General features: G+C 37.2%; 1 protein-coding gene across 11 annotated transcripts in view; it reads left to right on the top strand.

The window, feature by feature from the left end:
- tn (tripartite motif containing protein thin) overlaps positions 1-21028 on the top strand; it is a 242561-nt gene that overhangs the window by 196374 nt on the left and 25159 nt on the right. For 10 of the 11 annotated variants that reach the window (XM_069821838.1, XM_069821803.1, XM_069821754.1 and 7 more), the window contains 2 exons: positions 3976-4116; positions 15819-16036. In XM_069821838.1, the coding sequence (XP_069677939.1) occupies positions 3976-4116; positions 15819-16036 (359 nt within the window). The remainder of the gene's footprint in view (positions 1-3975; positions 4117-15818; positions 16037-21028) is intronic. The other variant, XM_069821828.1, reaches the window with a different exon arrangement.

Raw genomic sequence — 21028 nt, 5'->3', positions numbered from 1 at the left:
AGGTCCTATTCATTTGGTGGACACTGCGGATCATACATTCATGTTCCACTCATGTAGAAACGCAAAGAGAGACGGCATTAAATTGTCAGCGGGTAATCAAAAGATAGGTATCATTTCGGGTGATTGCACATTCTGCACAGATGTGTGCAATTCATACCTGATTGCGTTATGGATGGGCTCTCGACTTTTCAAAATACTGACTTCCAAACACGACTGCGAAATCGGATTGATAGAAATGGCAATAGGGTCACCGGGCGTGGTTCGGTTTCCACTATTGATATTGAGAGAAACACAGGCAGTGTTCAATAAGTCATGAAGAGAAAGGCTAAGAGGAACAGAAAGGGAAAGCGGGATAAAGGGACAATGGAGAGAAATAAATTCAAACAAAAGTAAAGTGGATTAATAATAATTATAATACTATTAATAATAATAATAATAATAATAATAATAACAACAACAACAACAAAGCTGCCTTTAAATTTAAGGTTACCGTATAGGACACAGCACTCTGTATTAATTTTTTTACTAGGTTATTTTACGACGCTTTATCAACAGCTTAGGTTATTTAACGTCTGAATGAGATGAAGGTCATAATGCCGGTGAAATGATTCCGAGGTCCAGCACCGAAAGTTACCCAGCATTTGCTCATATTGGCTTGAGGGAAAACCCCGGAAAAAACCTCAACCAGGTAACTTGTCCCGACCGGGAATCGAACCCGGGCCACCTGGTTTCGCGGCCAGACGCGCTAACCGTTACTCCACAGGTGTGGACTCTGTATTAATAAACACGTACATTCAAAGAAATTTTAAAATGAAAATTTTTAATTCATATGTAATGTACTTTCATTTCAAGGAAAAGCTATATTAAAATACCAAAATTTAATTAAATAATACCTATTATAAAATATAATACATGTGAGCAATATCCATATAAATCGTTCCTTAATATTCATTCATTCATTCATTCATTCATTCATTCATTCATTCATTCATTCATTCATTCATTCATTCACAGTGTTCTGCTCAAGGGCAGGTCTTTCGCTACAAACCTAGCATTTTCAAATCTTTCTTATTTTTCACCTTTCTCTTAGTCTCCGCATATGATCCATGTATCTTAATGATTTCTATCATCTAATAATCCCGGGCCAGGTCGATGGCATTTAAGTGTGCTTAAATGCGACAGGCTCACGTCAGTAGATTTACTGGCATATAAAAGAACTCCTGAGGGACAAAATTCCGGCTCATCGGGCGACGCTGATATAACCTCTGCAGTTGCGAGCGTTGTTAAATAAAACATAACATTTTAACATCATATAATAACGTTCCCTGCTCCAAACTTTTCTTCCGTTCACCATTCCTTCCAGTGCATCATTCAATGGAAATAGGTACCTTCAACATTAATCTTTCTTTAGCTACTATTTCTAGCACAGATTCGTTTTTCACACGCTCCATTATTCTCCATATCCACATTTCAAAAGCTTCTAGTCGTTTCTCCTCACTTTGCCTTAATATCTATGTTTCTACTCCATACAATGCCACACTTAACACAAAGCACTTCACTAGTATCTTCGTTAGTTCTTTTTCCATAGATCCTCAGAAAATGTTCCTTTTTCTATTGAAAGTTTCCTTTGTCATTGCTATCCTGTTTTTGACTTCCTGGCACCAGCTCATGTTAGTGTTTATAGTATTAAATAAATAATAAAATAAGTCCGATGGATCCCATTAAGGGCTAGGGCCTCCTGCTAGAGGGGGGGGGGGAAGCTCATGGTTTTAGCTCCTGTGTTGAGCTACTCCACGTGAGCTTGATTATTACACAGTTTGCTCTTTGACTTTTGGGGCAGTTTGTGTCCGGTTTAAGTTTTTTGCACATACATTGTTTTTGCTTTAGTTTACACAGTGCACTTTACTTTCCACACTTTTGATCCTGGCTTATTTGCCTATTTAATTAATTTTACACCTAAACACTACACTTTTTATTAATTGTTCTTTCTTCTCAGTTCATGTCCCAGCACTTTCCATGTTGCCAGGTAGCGGGCAGCGCGGGACCAATGTACTCCCGCTTCCTGTGTCAGTGCGTCTGCCCATCTCCCCCATCTTTCTTGTTGTAGCCGTGCCACTGTTTATAGTAAAAGGTACAGGTATCCCAGTAATACGCCATGAAGGCACTTGGGGGGCATGGAGGTAGAGCCCCATGCTTTCCATGACCTCGGCACTAGAATGAGGTGGTGTGGTCGACACCACGCTCTGACCGCCTTTTACCCCCGGTAAAGACCCGGTACTCAATTTTTATAGGAGGCTGAGTGAACCTCGGGGCCGTCTGAAAGTTTGGCAACGAGAGAAAATCCTGTCACCACCTGAGCTCGAACCCCGAACCTTCCAGCCCGTAGTCAGCTACTCTACCAACTGAGCTACCCGGCCGCCCGATTAGTAGGTTTATAAATTCCTTTTTTTTTTTTTTTCTTCAATCACTTCCTCAGACTGTTCATATACAATTTCACAACTTATAATAGGAATTTACATAAGCCTCATTGTTCTCACAATCAATAGTAAGGATATCAATATGTCTAGAACTGTCATTTGTTGCAATACAAGAAACCTACTGGTGAACATCAAATTATGTAGCAAAATGCTTGGCCAATATCTAAAATTGTGATGGTGAGTATTTATAAGAAATGCTCTTTGCGGAGTAGAACACATGACGTGAGCTAAAGCTTCTGTCTCACAGTGCAATGTTCGCACTGGGTACTATCCTAAGATCTACCTGATGCTGCATGTATATAGCCTTGTTTTGTAACCCATTTTTTACAGGTAGAAATTCCTTAAATAAGTCATCATTGGAACAAGTTAACTAATTTAAATATTTAGATTATACCTCAATGTCACAATGTAATACTAAAAATTCAAAATTATAATAGATGCATCAGAGATATCAGCCAAGTTTTGAGAATAACTAAGGTTAAAAAAAGCACAAGACTGAAGGCCTATAAAACTTTCGGCAAGATCCACCCTCGGTTATGGTAGTGAAGCATGGACCATATGAGTCCAAGATGACGCATAACATCTGCTGAGTTCAGATTTTTTTAGATTACAAACGAAATGAAGTGAAAGTTAATGAACTCAAAATAATCCCTATGGCTGTATATCTCCGAGACTATAGACAAAACTAGTTAGAGAACAATTGTTGTTAGAGGAGAAAAATTCACTCCGGCGCCGGGGATCGAACCCGGGTCCTTGGTTCTACGCACCAAGCGCTCTAACCACTAAGCAACGCCGAAGTTCAATCCACAGCACCGGATCGAATCCCTCTCCTCTAGTGTTTTTCCCTTTGAGGAGAGGGATTCGATCCGGTGTTGTTGATTGAACTTCGGCGTAGCTCAGTGGTTAGAGCGCTTAGTTCGTAGAACCAAAGACCCGGGTTCAATCCCCGGCGCTGGAGCGAATTTTTCTCCTCTAACAACAATTATTACGGTGACAGATAAATTCTGCAGGACCAAAAAAATTAATCTTTACATGATTAGAGAACGTCAATACAATGCAAGTTCCTTGATACCAAAACAGAAGCTACGGTACATTTCCCAGAGGAAGTCGATTTGTGGGTCGACCATTCCGAAGATAGCGGAAGACCGTAACAGGCTATGAGACCTATTACTTTGCAGGCAGATGGTGTTATATGGATTAAATGATTCTTAAATTGCTCTATATTTAGGTAAAGTTTCATTTAATTACCTTTAATACCTAGTATTAAAAACACAAAGGTTTAAAATATTCTAATTTACAAGAACTCGAAGCAGCCCTCTAACTACAGTATACAGTGTCCTTAAATGGACATGCCATTAAAATTAAACAACACTAAGTATAGCCGCTGGAGTATACAGTGAACATTCTTAAAAATAAAGCCAGTTAAAAAATAAATAATTTACTTCCCTATCGTATGTATATTGTAACAGATTTACTGAAGCTTTCTTCTTCATTGTAGGTGTTGGACCCTGCAGGCCGGTTCCTCAGAGCTTTCGGGAGCCAAGGCACTGCAGACGGACGCTTCAACTATCCCTGGGGCATCACGACAGACGCCCTTGGGTTCATCTACGTCTGCGACAAGGAAAACCATCGCGTGCAGGTATGACGACCACTAATCTAAACGTTGCAGGATGTGTGGCAGCATATTATATTCTTTGCATGTTTTCCTACAATTCTGAAGTAATAACAGTGCCTCTTCTGTAAGATGAAACTAGCGCCATAGCGACAAAACTCACCAGCACTGTATATGTTTAGCTTCACTATAGGAGACAAATGTTGTAGTTACAAAATTTCATAATGTAATATTAGAAGATTTTCTACCTACTAATTAATTAACGTTTGTGATTTCTTTTTCAACTAAGCCACTAACTTCTTCCAATTCGTTACGGCTTAACTTTTTCACCTCATATTGCCATATTGCACTATAATTTCGACGTGATCATTACACAGCTGGCTCTAAGACCAGCGAAGTTAGAATCGACATTCCCTACTCCTTCCTTATTTTATATCTATTACCAAAGAGTTGAGAACAGAGAAACTGAAGATATGGACGAAGAATTTTTCTTAATTCAGCTTTCATCATCAACAAAATAATATTTTACATACACTAAATTTACTTAGGCTAATAGGACCGAAGACTTTACGGTAGCCTGAAAACTAATTCGGACAAATATTAGCCTAAATTAATGCTCCATTACTTTCCTCAAATATTTTACATTCATCCTCAAAGCAACATCATTTTCTTTGGTTTTTATGAGTTCGTTGACAAAATCTAATAATGATATTAATTAGAGTATACACTTTCCACGGAATCATTGAGCTATATCTAACTTTTTCTTTTAATTGGTTACTTTACGACGTTTTTTCAACTGCTATGGTTATCTAGCGTCTGAATGAGATGAAGGTAATAATGGCAGCGAAATGAGTTCAGGGTCCAATGCCGAAAGTTACCCAGCATTTGCTCTTATTGGGTTGGGGGAAAATCCCGGAAAAACCTCAACCAGGTAACTTTTTCCAACTATTAATATTTGAGGAGAAAAATTCGCTCCGGCGCCGGGATCGAACCCGGGTCCTTGGTTCTACGTACCAAGCACTCTGACCACTGAGCTACGCCAAATTCAATCCACAGCACCGGATCGAACTCTCCTCCTTCAGTGTTTCCCTTTTTGTGGCCTGACTCCAAGTTAGGCATATATGTTGACTTTTATGTCCAATGTTAACTGCCATTATACTAGGGGCGCACTCAGCTGAGTGGCTTGTTTGGCCGGGATTCCGCAGTTAAGTGCACAGTACAGACATACGCACTTCTAGCTATGAGAATATTATAGATTTGATTAATTTGTCCTACAAAATAAGGGAAACATTGAAGGAGGGGAGTTCGATCCGGTGCTGTGGATTGAATTCGGCGTAGCTCAGTGGTCGTAGAACCAAGGATCCGGGTTCGATCTCCGGCGCCGGAGAGAATTTTTCTCCTCAAATATTGGTCAATATTACAGATATTATTCTGTAGGACAAATTAATAAAATCTATAATATTGTTCCAACTAGCCAACTAGGACTTGAACCAGGACCCGCTCGTTTCACGGTCAGGCTCGTTTCACCATTATTCCACTGCAGTGGATAATCATACATTCCCTATCAATTTTTTTCTTTTATTTTTTATGACAAACAACATAATTAAATCTTCTTGATCATTCTTATTTTAAGTCGTAGTCTGTTATTGTTATAAATAAATGTATGTCTTATTCAATATAAATATCTTACATCTTTATTAATTCACTTGCGGCAGGAATCGCGCTTACTGAACAGCCTATATATGAGGTAAATTAAAACTGAAGAGCTTCTGAAGCTCATGTGAGTAGAAATAAGTAATATTTGCTTTGTTACGGCAGATTTCTACAATTCAAACATACGCAATGCCACTGATTGCCACCTTTAAGATAACTGCAATGTATCAATTAAGAGAATATGCCAACATCTCGCATCCCGTATTAAGATGTACAAATCCCAGACCCGTAACTCGAATAATCCTAACTTGAGGGCTATATTTGAAGCTGATATCGCCGTGGCGATGTGTCATATAGGAAATACGAGAAGGCAATAATTCCTCGGGCGGAAAACAAGACTAGGAAGTGCGTCTCTTCCTCTGACAATTATCGAATTCCGAGAACTGAAGCATCTAGAAAACGTTTCTGCTGCTACTAATTTAAGTTAAATCGTCTCATGTGAAGAGGAATTACACGGACCAATTATCTTAAATTTAATGATTTCCTCGTTGTACCGTGTAATTCAAGAAAATATTCTTGGAAAAGCAGACAAAACTTGAAGATAAAAGCTTAAAGACACCTGCGCACTCGAGGCATATCAACTAACAAAGGTGGTGTAAGAGCGATAATAATGATAATAATGAAATTATAGTAATAAGAAACTTCTTCTTCTTCTTCCTGACGAGACTGAGTCCTTTCATCTTGTTAATGGAGGTCAATATTTCTTCTTCCATTAAGTATATAGTGAAATAAAATAAGTGCTATTCTATCGGATACATACGATTATTTAGTCCTGATAGTTGCCGACAATGTGCGCCTGGGTCAGGCGAGTCCATTAAGCTACGCCAAGGGATGTTCGGGTTAGTCAGTCGCTTGCATTCAGAGCGATCGGATGTCACGCCGTGCGATAGAGAGGTGTGTTTCCAGTACAGTCAAGCTGTACCGCATTTCTTTACTGACCGCTCGCTCTTATTTCCACTCTGGAGCTCTCCCCACTACTACTATTACTTCCTCTCTTTCGCGTCGCCGAGCTGTGAGGTCTAACTAATCGGTCTGTACCCCAATAATAGTTAACCCACATCAGAGGTGAAACATTATAGAACAGCAACACTTCAAGACCGAAGTCACCGGCGTGGCTCAGTCGGTTAAGGCGCTTGCCTGCCGGTCTGAAGTTGTGCTCGGGCGCGGGTTCGATCCCCGCTTGGGTTGATTACCTGGTTGGGTTTTTTCCCAGGTTTTCCTCAACCGTAAGGTGAATTCCAGGTAATCTCTGGCGAATCCTCGGCCTCATCTCGCCAAATACCGTCTCGCTATCACCAATCTCAACGACGCTAAATAACCTAGTAGTTGATACAGCGTCGTTAAATAATCAACTAAAAAAAAGAAGGCCGAAGTTATTAAGATCCTCCTTTGTATATGTAAATGTAGCCCGCCACTGAACACAGGAATTTAATTTCTGCAGTTTCAATCTTTCTTATATCGCAAACTGTTAATAGTCCAGCATCCAAACAGTCTAAACCCGACGGATGGCCCAAGTAGCATTCGTGAATCCTACGATGACAGGCGGGCCATCGTTCATGAGCCCTGCAGGTAAGGCTCCATGGGCTACTGACGAGCACGAACCCAGAGCTCGGAGCCCTAAGCCCTTAGAACCTAGATAAGCATCGGAAATCCGTACAACCCCCAACCTATTTTTACTATTACAGATGATAGTTAAAATGAGGGGCAGATGGAGGATGAAATAAGGAAACGGGAGTATACCGAGAAAATCTATAGCAACGTCTGTTTTTTCCACCATAAATTCTACCGAGACCTGACCGGGGAACGAACCCAGCCCGCCTGGATGAAAGGCCAGCGAACTATCACATTAGCCACAGACGCAGCATCATAAACCAATACAACACTGGCTTCCTGGAGTGCGAAGTGGAATAAATCTGACTCCATGGGTGAAAACTGAGAGCTAATTATTGAATAAGTTCTCTTTTTTCCACATCCAGTAAACCAGAGGGAATTTTTCTATTACAGCAACAGACCCGTCTGAGTTTAATATAATGGGGGAGAAGGGGTTCAGGCTGAATATTGTAGTGGGGAAGTAATATCTCTCTTACCTGGGCTTGCGGAGGACTTGTATTACTGCTGTGTAATTTCTCAAATACACCATCTGTTTTAATAAGGCACATTTCCATATGTAAATGAAATAACCCAACCTGGGTCCGTGATGGGCAGAAAACACAATCTAGTATTCCATTAACTCGAGTCGTGGTGGCTAAGTTAGTATAGTGACATACTGCAGAATGCAGACCATATGTCGACTCCAGGAAAATAGCGTTTTTATCAACTGTAATCTCACTAAAGGTTTTGATTTATCTAGAGAAAATCAAAGCTCGAGTAGGATTTAATTGGCTATTACACTATTAGAAGAAAGTATATAAAGATTATAAGAAATAAAGTACTATAATACAATAAAATTTAATTGACTTACTAAAATTCTATTTCACTAATGTTAACTTGACCAAAACGTTTGAACGGGGCCGCCATTTTCAGTTGAATATCTATGCTGTAAACAAATAACGATCGCGAAGCATTTTTTACTGTACCATAAAGAATTTTCAGTTTGAAATGTTGGCAAACAAAGAAACCAATAGTAGGGAGGTGATAAAAACAGAAGAAAGTATATTAGAAGAAATAAAGTATCCTATTACAATAAAATATATATATTAATTTAATTACTAAAATTCCATTTATCTAATATTATCTTCACCAAAACATTTAAACGGAGCCACCATTTTTAGTTGACTGTCATAAACAAATGACGATCGCAAAGCAAGTTTTATAGTACCATAAAGAATTTACAGTTTGAAATGTTGACAAACAAAGAAACAAATGGTAGGGAGATGATAAAAACAGAAGAAAGTATATCAGAAGAAATAAAGTACCCTATTACAATAAAATAGATATTAATTGACTAAGGCTACTAAAATTCCATTTAACTAATGTTAGCTTCATCGCCATTTTAAGTTGATTATCCATGCGGGAAACAAATGACGATCGCAAAGCATGTTTTATAGTACCGTAAAGAATTTGCATTTTGAAATGTTGGCAAACAAAAACAAAACAAATGCTAGGGAAGTGATAAAAACAAACTTCGGCAATGTGACTGGCTCAACCTCCAAGAAACTTGTGTGATCATATTGGAAAACATGTTTCAGTAGTGCTCAGCAGTGACTAAGCTCATCCACATTTGTCGGGCTGCGTCATCAAACAAAACCTTCGGTATTGGGGCCCCAGAAAATCCTCGAGAAATGCATCAGCGACCGTGTTACTATTTGGTGTGCTGTTGCACACCATAATAGGGCCATACGTTTTAGAGGAATAAGTACGCACAGTCACTATTTCAGGAGTTTATAGCTCGTGAGAGCAAGTATTTGGACAATATTTTCTTTAAAACAAAGTGATATCTAAATAGCAAGCATTCTTCTGTAAGATGGTATAATAAAATGTTGAAAGAGATCTATGTTATTCTTTTTATTTATATTACAAATCGGGGAGATCATTCTGCCGGACCATATATTATGACAATGAATCATAGATTGTTGAAAGAAAAAAGGAAAAGAAAATACAAGCCACTGAAATGAAATTCCTTCAGTGTGTGTGTGTGTGTGTGTGTGTGTGTGTGTGTGTGTGTGTGTGTGTGTGTGTGTGTGTGTATGGTTGCATAAAAACTGATAAAATAAGACATGAAAATATAAGAGAATCTATAAATATGTTTTAAACAAACTACCATCATAACCTACAAAGTAGGGGAGACTCTGCTAATTCCGCAATATTAAGAACTAATCTATCATATTTTTATCAAAATGTTCATTTAAAAAAAATATTATCAAGATATGTAGACATGGATGAAACCTTTCATTACCAAATGAGATAAAGAGACCTATTAAAATGCAAATATATTTAGTTGTAGATACATTACAGTTGAAAAAGAACAACTCGGGTAATTCCGCAACAGTGCGGATAAATCCGCAATAGGACTTGGCTAATTCCGCAGTAGTAAATAATTATTATGAAACACATTATGAAAGTAACATAAAAGGAACAATTTATATGCAACAATTCTCACTTTCTTCACAGCCGTGTAGCAAAACACGAAAAACAGCCAACTTTCGATGTTTCGCTGTATTGCCGACAGTGGTGTCTACCAATATCCTTAATTTTTTCTGTAGTATTGCAGAGAACATGCCTCCTGTTGAAAGCCTCTCAAAACTTACGTTCACACTATTGTAAAGCCGCAGTAAAATCATATATGCACTACTGCGGAATTACCCATACAGCAGAATTAGCCGAATTTCCCCTATAGGCCACTTGGCCTGTTTCGTCATTAGGTGATATATCCAATAAGTGATAAAATAAAATATATAAAATTTAAACAATACGTTGCCCAAATGAACGAAGGTAGATTGCCTAAAGAAATACTTACATATGAACCAAGAGGGAGAAGGAATGTCGATAACTTCTTACAAGATGAATGCCGAAACAGGCTATTAAGTCTATTCTTAAAATGATGATGATGATGATGATGATGATGATGATGATGATGATGATGATGTTGGAGGACGACGACGATGATGATGATGATGATGATGATGATGATGATGATGATGAATTTTGAAATAAACGTTGTTGGCTAACTGAAATGAAAAGTTAAAAACAAATATTGTCATGGAGTTAAACTCCATTCTTTTGTGAAAGAAACACTTTCGAGAAGTAGATTTTAGAGTACCGTATTCTACAGGTAGATATTTTCGAAACGTTGCGGAGATGTTACGTTTCAGCACAAGGTGGAGTACGCAAAAATCTCTGAGTACTACAATCACAATGAAAACATAAAAACTCATACGAAAAATTTTATTTTTATTAAAGTCTTATTGATAAACTTTCAGCAATTTATTTGAAAAGTGTCCTGAATAATGGCACTTATTTGGGATTGATCTCAACGTAGTGGTCTCCTGGAACGACCCTGTAGCTGTTGTGGTTGTCCTTAATAGGATCGGAAATCAATTGGCGTCAATTATCATTTAACACCTATCCATTTCGATGCGGCAATTTGTGTCGACCGAAGTGGCCAGGTTTGAATGCGGTGCAGTGATTGATGTATCATCGAAATCTGCATACAAATGGCCGCATAATAACCTTCAAGGTGATACTCCATGACTTTAATTCGAATAACGTGTTTAGACAGTATTGTTGCTTGTTGTTTGCAACAGCTTCCGTGTTTTCCAACAGAAATACTGCAATGCCTTTAAACGAATGGTTCTATAAAAATAAATTTTCCTGCGTTGTGATTAAAACCATAGTTTCTATTTATATATGCATTAGACACTATTTCGGTTCCTGATCAAGAAATACGGTATAAATTTCTTTCTTTCTCCCACAACAAATCAGTGAGTCTTTTGCTTTGTTTGTACTTTGTTGTTTAAGTGGATCAGCGAGTAATACTAGTTAGGATAATGAATTCTTGGTTCAAAAAATGAGGAAAGCAAACAAGGAACAACGAGAAAATTTTCCAAAACCATCAGGTCGTAATCCACCTTGAAAATTCATATGAACAGGTAATATAAAGTAAGTCCCGCGCCGTAGCGTCGTGGTCTAAGGCATCATGCCTGGACGCGCGTTACTAAATGAGCACTGGTTCGAGTCCTTAAGGGGAAAAAATTTCCTCGTGAAATTTTTTCCAGTGTATGGGACCGGTGTCCACTCAGAATCTTGATGAATATGGAGGGCTACGACAGGTAGCGAACACTTGGTTCTGTAAACAAGCTATAACTGCTGAGGGAATCATTGTGCTGACCACACGACACCGCCGTAGGTTGGATGATCGTTCACCTCTTAACAATCAGCTGGTCGGCCTTGTCTCTTTATGGGCTGTAGCGTCCAGTGAGTTTTTAATTCCAGGTTACCAATGATATTCTATCATACACTCGTGCAGAGGTTCGCCATACTGCAACTGCTGCTTCTTTATTTCGCTTGTCCACATATCGATAATATGGCACCTAGCGGTGATAGCTTCAGAAGCCCCATTCAAAAATTTAGGTAGCTACTTCAATTTGTAACTTATTTACTGACTCATCCCCTTATTGCACATTGTACTAAAACTAAAATAATACAGCACATTAGCAACCCAGAAGAATGTTATTCACGATACTTTTCAGTGCTTACATCACAGTAAAATCAATACTACCGAAACATAGACGGGTTTAATGTATAAGTAAAAGCATTCGCTTTGGACACCATGGCGTTACATGATAAATTGAAATTAGAAATCTATTCTTTCATGACATCAGCATTTGCATGATGTGGTGTGGCCAGCACTAAGCTGTTACCCCCTTTTATCCCTGGAAAGACCCGGCGCTCAATTTGACAAGAAGCTAAGTGGACCCCAGAGCGCTATAAAAGTCTTCAAACGAACAAACAGCACCAACAACTCGGACTAAACGCAGGACCCTCCTGTCCGTAGTCAGTTGTTCTACCAACTGATATACAGAGTGATTCACGAAGATTTACCGCCACTTAAGGAGCTTATTTCCGAAGAGATTCTGAGCAATAAATGTCACATAAACATGTATCCTAATTTCAATATTTTCAGAGTTACACTAATTTGAAGTGGTTAGTAAAATACCTTTTTTCTTTAGTTTTAAGGGTAAAAGAATATTACAAATAGAGAATGAACTATTCAGAAGTGTCATTTCTTTAATTGGCTAATGTTCTGATGCTAAAACTGTGTTGTTAATTGCTTTGTACAGATTTTGTTTTTCATTCTTACGCACTTATCACAACAATTGTTGCAAACCATACGACTTTAAGAATTTGATTCTTTATAGTTTAATTATGCATCCTAATGTAGCCCACACCTGTGCAGTAATGATCAGCGCGTCTGGCCGCGAAACCCGGTGACCCGGGTTCGAATTCTGGTCGGGGCAAGTTACCTGGTTGAGGTTTTTTCCGGGGTTTACCCTCAACCCAATACGAACGAATGCTGGGAAACTTTCGGTGCTGGACCCTGCATTCATTTCACCGGCATTATCACCTTCATTTCATTCAGACGCTAAATAACCTGAGATGTTGATACAGCGCCGTAAAATAACCCAATAAAATAAAAATAAATTCTAATGCACAGTCTTACAGAATTTATAAGAGTGATGTAATTTGTAACATTTGTTGTGATAATTGCGTAAGAATAATGTAATTTTGTAGTTAAAAATCGAAAAAAAAAAAAAAAAAAAATTCTGTATGAAGCAACTACGGAATTCCCAACACATTTTTAGCTTCAGAATACTAGCCAATTAAAAAAATTATACTGCTGAATAGTTCGTACTTTGTTTGTAATATTCTTTTACCCTTAAAACTAAAGAATAATGGTATTTTACACATAACTTCAAATTAGTGTAGGCTGACTCTGAAAACATTGAGGTTAGGACACATGTTATATGACTTTTTTGCTCAGTGTCTTCGAAAATAAACTCCGTCAGTGCCGGTAAATCTCAGTGAATCACCCTGTATAAATATGTAGAAACTAAACATCACTGTGTTTGAAAAATTTTATTGAAAATAACTGCTCACAAGATCGAAGTACAAAGTCAAGAAATATAAAGAAGGTAGAGTACTCACTCTTGAGAAGATCGGATTTGTTGGCCAACGACGAATTTTGTAATTTTGCACACCGAACACCAAGTTTTCCAATTTGTGAACTCTCTTCATTATATCACGATTAGTGCTTTTTAACAGAAATATTATTTATTGCATTAACTCTCTTGCCTATTTTTATTTTTGAAGGGCACTAATTTTGCACTTTCATGACATGATAAGTTCTTTTATTTGTGTTTATTCTGAATCTATAGTTTATCTTGGATGCTAAATCCTGTAATGTAGAGAATTAACTCCCCTATCATACCCCATGCATGCTAACTTAATATCTTCTTCCTTTATATACCGAATTAATATCTAATTTTATTTCACTCTTTGCGATTTTGTATATCTACTTCTACTCGTACATGGTTGATATTTATTAATTTATTGTTAAAATGTGCACATTTATAATTATTTACATTTTATTTTTACATTTTTTATTAATTATTTGAGGAACAGAATTTTAAAAACAAGAGCCTTTTCGGTGGCATTATTTTAACAAAGATGTATTGGAATTGACATTATGTTGTATCATTTATTGTGCATTTCTATTGTATCTTTATTTTTATTTATAGCCGTAAACTGCGGCATTTAATTCTTTTTAACTTTGACATTTTCGTGCGGCATATTAATTATAATAGCTAAAAGCTTGTTATAAAACTCTGCAAGTTAAAGAAACTATAGTTTACTTTAATCAGAATTTAACGAACCAAATAATTACAATATTGCATTGTGAGCTTTCCTCTTATAGCTTGGTAGAATTGTCATTTTCTACATTCTCTTTCAACTGTCTTAGAAACCAAACGATTTGCGTCAAAGTTTACAAAACAAAAATGTGTATCATCTATAGTAATCTCAAACCTCAAATGACATTATTTATCAGGACTATTCCGTGAATAAAATAGAAATGTAAATAATATATCCCTAAAATTCGCTCACAACATGTTAATAATTATTGTATATTTATGAATACTTAACCTATTCAGACATTGTGAAGTTGAAATATATATCAATTATTACAATAAAGAAATTGGATGTTATTCAGCAATGCCAATTGCGAAAAGCGAAATACAGGTTTAACAATATTAATTACATGTACTGCGTTTTTCTCTTGTTATTAAAACAGAAATAAGTTTTCATTATTTGCTGAAATCATAATTTAATTTAAACATTTTATAATATAATTACGAATAACCTGATTAATACACTAATTAAATGAACAACTGTTGAAAACGCAGTTATCAAATCTGAATGAAGGAGTGTCATTTCGCATTTTATTTAGTACTTCATCGTTACGTTAATGGATTCATGCTTATCGATTTACGGGAAAACAGTTGGCGACATTGACTAAACAAAAGAACGACCATATGATAAATTGATTGTGATAAATCGGGTTGCAAAAATTACCGCGATATATGATTGTGATTTGTTGGAATTCAAAATTTCATTACACTTCATTGGTCGAAAATGTAATGACGTCATATAAACGAAATAGTCACTGTAATGCAATTGTTTTCTAATCTCCTGTTGCGCACTTTCGTTTGTATTACACTACAGATCAAATATCTGACTTAAAATTCATAAACTGTTATATTCTGCCAATTTGTGAGAGACAATTCAATCGACTAATCTCCTATGGTTCAAATTCCAGTAAAGTAAATTATTTTCAGCTTTCTGTCCTTCAACTGCAAAATACAACGAGAGGGTCTCACACAAATTTCACCAGCAATTCATCACCACATCAAAATTGAACTTTGGGGGTGGCCCTCGTTGGTGGTCTAAATAAACGCGCGATCAACCGCAATCCAAAATGAGAGCGCTCGAAATAAAATTTGTCCATCATTTATAACTTACTTCAGACTTAACTTCTTGAAATAACATAATGACTCCTCATGCAAGGCCCAATGGGCCTAATATACTTAATTTACTCAACATATATGTGGCCAAAGTATACGTGAATTTGTCCCATCCTTCGCCAGTAATCCATGATGAAACAACTCCTGCTAAAATTTATCAGTCATCCCAATGTCTGTATAAAAACTGAAATCTGGAATTAGAACAATGGTGATAAAATCACCTGCCCCACCTTTCTTACCTATACTCCATCTTCCAACCATGTATCTAACGCTCACCAGATTGAAACTGTAAATAAAAGACAAAAAGTCCCACTTTCAAATATAAAATGAATGTGGGTCACCTATTAGAAATCATTCACACATAAGGACAAAATGTGAACATTAATATGGATTAAGCATCTAAGTGGGCTTGCAATTCAGAGTAATAACATGAATTTTGTACTGCAATTATTGTGATTTTTTGTTGCAGTGTAATTTTTTGTTCCCCATTTGGTACAGGTTTTCCAGTCGGACGGAACTTTTGTCGGTAAATTCGGATCTTGCGGCAGTAAGCCCGGCCAGTTAGAGCACCCGCATTACATTGCTGTGTCCAACACTAACAGAGTCATCGTGTCCGATTCCAACAATCATCGAATTCAAATTTTTGATGTCAACGGTCGGGTGCTCACCACATTCGGCACCGAAGGGTCGGATGAAGGCCAGTTCAAATTCCCCAGGTAAGTGTTTTTCCTGTTACATTGTCGTGGTCTTGTTTTCTTTACAGCTTGTGTCGTCATTTTCAGCAAAAGTTGTATTCAAGTTGCTTATACTATGGTGGACATAAATATTGATCACGTTGAAAATTAATACGAAGTTCTAAAGCGCGGTTCACATGAGCTATGAAAAATTGCACGTCAGATAACGATTTTTTAACCTTTGTTTGATTTCCATCTGTATATTTATATTTTATCACCGCCACATACACATACTGTACTCAAACCAGGAGTAAGTCTCAGGGGAATGAGACGCAGCGGGGTAATGCTATGAATGAATGTTGATATCATAAGACAGCGGTGGCGAAAATGTAATCGTGCGCCGAGCCACTGTGTAACCTGCAACGTGCAGGTGCAGGTGCAGGTGCTATGGAGGGAGGCGGACACCCGAAGAGGAAGTGAAGCAACTGCCTGACTTATTAACGGATTTTCATTTTCCTTACGCCAAGAACTTAAACATAATTTTATACAGTACAAGGCTACAAACTAACGTTTAGTACGTGTAACGAAGAAAGAAATGAACAATAAATGAACAATATCATAACCTAAAATTAACTGTCTTCAGAATGTCTCTGCGACAAAGTTTCAAAATCAGGAATTATGTCACGTCCTGTCAGTCGTAGTTGATCACTAAGGTATTTGTCTGTAAGTCGTGATCTAAATTTGGTTTTTACTATTTTTCATTGCTGAAAATAATTTTTCACAAACGTAAGTTGTATCGAACATGGCTTCAACAGAGCAAGCGAATGAACGAAGCTTCGGATATTTATTTTTTGGCAAAGATTTGAAAGTTCACCATTTGTCAAGTCCTTACATCTAGCTTTCATTTGACATCATATAGTAAATCAGTGAGTTCAAATTGAAGAGCTAACCGCATTATTCGTACATCTGCTGAAAAAGGGTCGACGTACAGAGATGATGATGATGATGATGATGATGATGATGATGATGATGATGATGATGATGATAACACTTAACTTTTTAATGTTTCATCAGTAACATGTAGTATAATGCCGTTTTATGTTATACAACCGTTTTCCTCGTAATACTTGTGAAAAAATCATACATTTAATATCCCCATCATATTGACAGCAAAAAAAAAAAAAATGCGTCCTCCCATCCTACTTGGAACTTTCGTACATGGTTCTGAGAGAGACATATGCCACTCGTAGGTCAGAGACAAATACAAATGGAACGGAGTTTGACTCCAGTGAGTGAGAGGTTGGGGGTTGGCGGAGGTTAGAAGCAGCGAAATGCACAGCTATCACTGCGAGCCACAATGTCTCGCGAGTCACGTTCTCGCCACGGCTGTCATAAGATGTCATAAGGTCACACACGTGGGTATACGCATCTCCATTAGCTAACTCTCAAAGCACAAACGATAACACTGATACACACATATTTATACTACCCTAGTTACAAAATTAGATACGGTTAATTTCCTGGTCTTTTTATCTCTCCATACAAGAAATAACATATGCAGGAGAGCGCATGTTTTTAAACTGACGTTACAACGGTAATATTATCTATCTACTTCGCTCCAATAGATGACGCAATAGTAAGCACATTCCTTTCACGGTTAATCTCCTGGTTGGAGACAGTACTATCTCCGTGCTGGAGCGTCGAGCTGCCAAATGCTACATTGTTAGGGACAGTATTTTTGGTGAAATAAAATGCGTGTTAAACTGCCATTATTTCAGTGAGTATTTCGTGAAGTAACTTGTCAGTTCGGTGGTTATTTCATTATACAGTGCGATCGAGAAGTCTCTCCGCAGTAATTGTGTAGCCGAGAATCCACTAGGCATTGAATTCAAGTATATTTAGTAGAGAATTCAAGCGGCAGCACTGGCCGTTAAGTATATGACAGACTGGGGATGTGAGATTGTCAAACTGGGATGAATTGAGGAGTGCCAAATTTCTACAGGGTTGTGTTCTAGGATTACTAGAACTAATAGAGCTGCAGGGACTTTTCGATCGCACTGTATAAGTTGTCAATTAAATGTATCATGTTACGTTTAATATAAAACATTTTACTTTTTTTCTTATAGGCTACAAGGTGAGCCAATGAAACGGGCGATTTTGAGACTCGTGTCTTTTCGGCTGTTGGATATTTTAATTTTTACATGCAACAATCTATTCTTCATTCGATAGTATTTGTTTATAATGGATCGTTGGATGGGTGAACAACGTGCTTTTGCTATTACGGCATATTACAAAAATAATTATAGTTTCATTGCTGCACGGCTATTTCGACGTCATTACAATGATCCGATACCATCAGGCCATGCAATAAAAATCTGAATTCAGAACTTTGAAGTAATTGGTTCTGTGTTAAAGAAGTAGTCTCCAGGTAAGCAAAGATCTGTAGCCTACGCACCCCGGAAAACATCAACGCCTTAAGAGTTGCTATGATCCGTAGTTCTAAACGTTCTGCCCGTCGTCATGCAATTTCACTTGGCTTGTCAAACACCAGTATACGAAGAATTCTTCATAAGGACTTACACATGCATCTATACAAAATTCATCCATACATTAAAAGATGCTGATAAAATAAACCGCATGACTTTTTGCCAACAATTCTTGGATCTAAATGTTAACGAAAACATTGTCCACAATATGCTGACGAGTGATGAAGCTCATTTTCATCTCTCTGGATACGTCAATAAACAAAAATTTCGATACTAGTCACCAACTAACCCTTATGTTTGGTGTGCAATAGTGTCATTTGGAATCATCGACCTTATTTCTTTGAGAACGATAATGGAACATCTGTTTGTAACATCACAGAGATATGTCTGAATGATTAAATAATTTTTGTCTCACAAATTGCCAATAACCCTCTCATCAATAGAGACACGTGGTTTCAACAGGATGGCGCGATCAGTCACACGGCTAGACTTAGACTTGAAGAATATGTGTAACGAAATGGATCCCACCTGCGGGATGTAGTGGTCAGAAAATAAAAATTTCATAAGGTACAGTGCATACTTTAAATGTAAAGTGAAAGTTTCGTTTCAAAGTAATGAGTGCAATAATTATTAAATTTTTAAAATCACCCTTTTCATTGGTTCACCATGTATAGGCCTATACATCACATATCGGAATCGCCAAAATATAAACTAATCATGGTATTTATATTGTCCGCACGACGATTTGTGCGGCAGTCAGTGAGTATTTTCGTGTACGCAGAAAAGTTCTTCCTCACTGTCCATATAAGATAGATGATGTAGGGAACCACACTGCCTGCAAACAATTTCACGCCAAATTCGTTACGGTCTTCTGCTAGTCCCCACAAAACTTCTTCGCATCAAAATGTAGCCTCCGGTGCTTAACATACTGCAGCAAATACTGAAAATGTTGCTGCAGTCGAATACAGAAATCGATTTTTTCGATACACATACAGGACATACAGAAATATTGGCGTTACCAAGTGTATGACAAATTGACTGACACAAAAGTCGCAAAGAAAAATTTTTTAATAATATTGAATAAAATGTATGTGCACATTTCGTAGTATTTGCGATAGAAGGGGTATATTTCGAGGTTATTGACATATTTTGTACAATAATCCAAATTTAGGGTTCTTTTGCGACTTTTTTTGCTTAAATATGGTATTTTAGGTATCTATGTAGAATATTAATATAACGATGTACCGAAGTACCGAAGTATATCATTCCGTCTGATCCCGGCCACTTAGTCACTCGTAATGAGTGCACCTCTGCACATTAGTGTGTTGGACATTGTGCCACTGTCACACATCTGTGACACAGTGCATGAGGGTTGGCCACTAAACGGAAAACTAAGAGATGGTGCTTAAACTGATGGGATTCAGTCCGGCATCGGAATTGGAATCCGGAGTGGCTTAGTGGATACAGCGTCAGCACGTAGAGCTGAAAACCCGGGTTCGAATGCTGGTGGCGGAGAGAAATTTTTCTCCGCTGCACCGATCCTTCATAATATGTAGACTGGTAAATGTGACAAATAACATACTGTGAAAACTTTCGAGCATATTGCTATTATAAATAATACTGTCCGGACACTATATGACTTAGGGTTCGAATCAAACAACCGTTCTTGAAGTAAAATGTTTTATATTTCGGTAGATATAATGGAATCATCTCGGCGTTCGCGGTATCACACTTTCACGTTACTACGTTTGACCACAATGTCCCGCGCCTATTTGAGTAGTGAATGATACATCATTTGAAAAATAAAGAATATACGTATAAACTAAAAAAAATAATACCTATTATTGGAGAAAAAATAATAGTTAAAAAATCCTGAAAATTGCCAAAATAGCGGTCATGTCAAAATCATAAATGATTTTCACATTCTCGGCATCTAAAACATTTCATATCTCCTGAACTATTCAACATACGCTAATGAATAAATACTCCTTATAAAGTTCTAATGATGCCTAACAATAAGCAGAAATATAATTTGATGAATACTACCATCTGTCAAAATATTCAATGTTTTTAACAATCTATATTTTTTTTAATTCACTTGGCGATAGCTCCTATACTACAACTTCAAAGTTTCCTCTTGCTCTAAAATCCCGTGGCGTTTGTAAATAATTTTACTATACATCAAAATGTAATACTTCTCAAAATATAGAAATCGATAGCACGTTTTTAGTCAGCAGTCTTGTACAAGTATACCAGCATATCGACTATAAACCATAGAAAGCAGTATAGGTATAATAATTATAATTTACAAGAATATGAATCCAGCAATGTGTAGTTCCCCGTGATTTAATACGGGGTGGGCAAAATAAAACTGGCACGTGGAAAATATATATGAAATATATGAATTTATATGTATAAGACTTATGCGGAAATGACCCTGACAATGCAGGAAACTGTGATTTCGATGCATCTTCTGTGATGTTCATTAACAAAGGTTAGTCTTAAACAATCCTATAACTATATATATATATATATATATATATATATA

The sequence above is a fragment of the Periplaneta americana genome, chromosome 1 (assembly GCF_040183065.1).
Source record: "Periplaneta americana isolate PAMFEO1 chromosome 1, P.americana_PAMFEO1_priV1, whole genome shotgun sequence".
Classification (NCBI taxonomy): Eukaryota; Metazoa; Arthropoda; class Insecta; order Blattodea; family Blattidae; genus Periplaneta; species Periplaneta americana.
The sequence above is the reverse complement of the archived record's forward strand: the minus strand, read 5'-3'. Positions and strand labels throughout refer to the sequence as shown.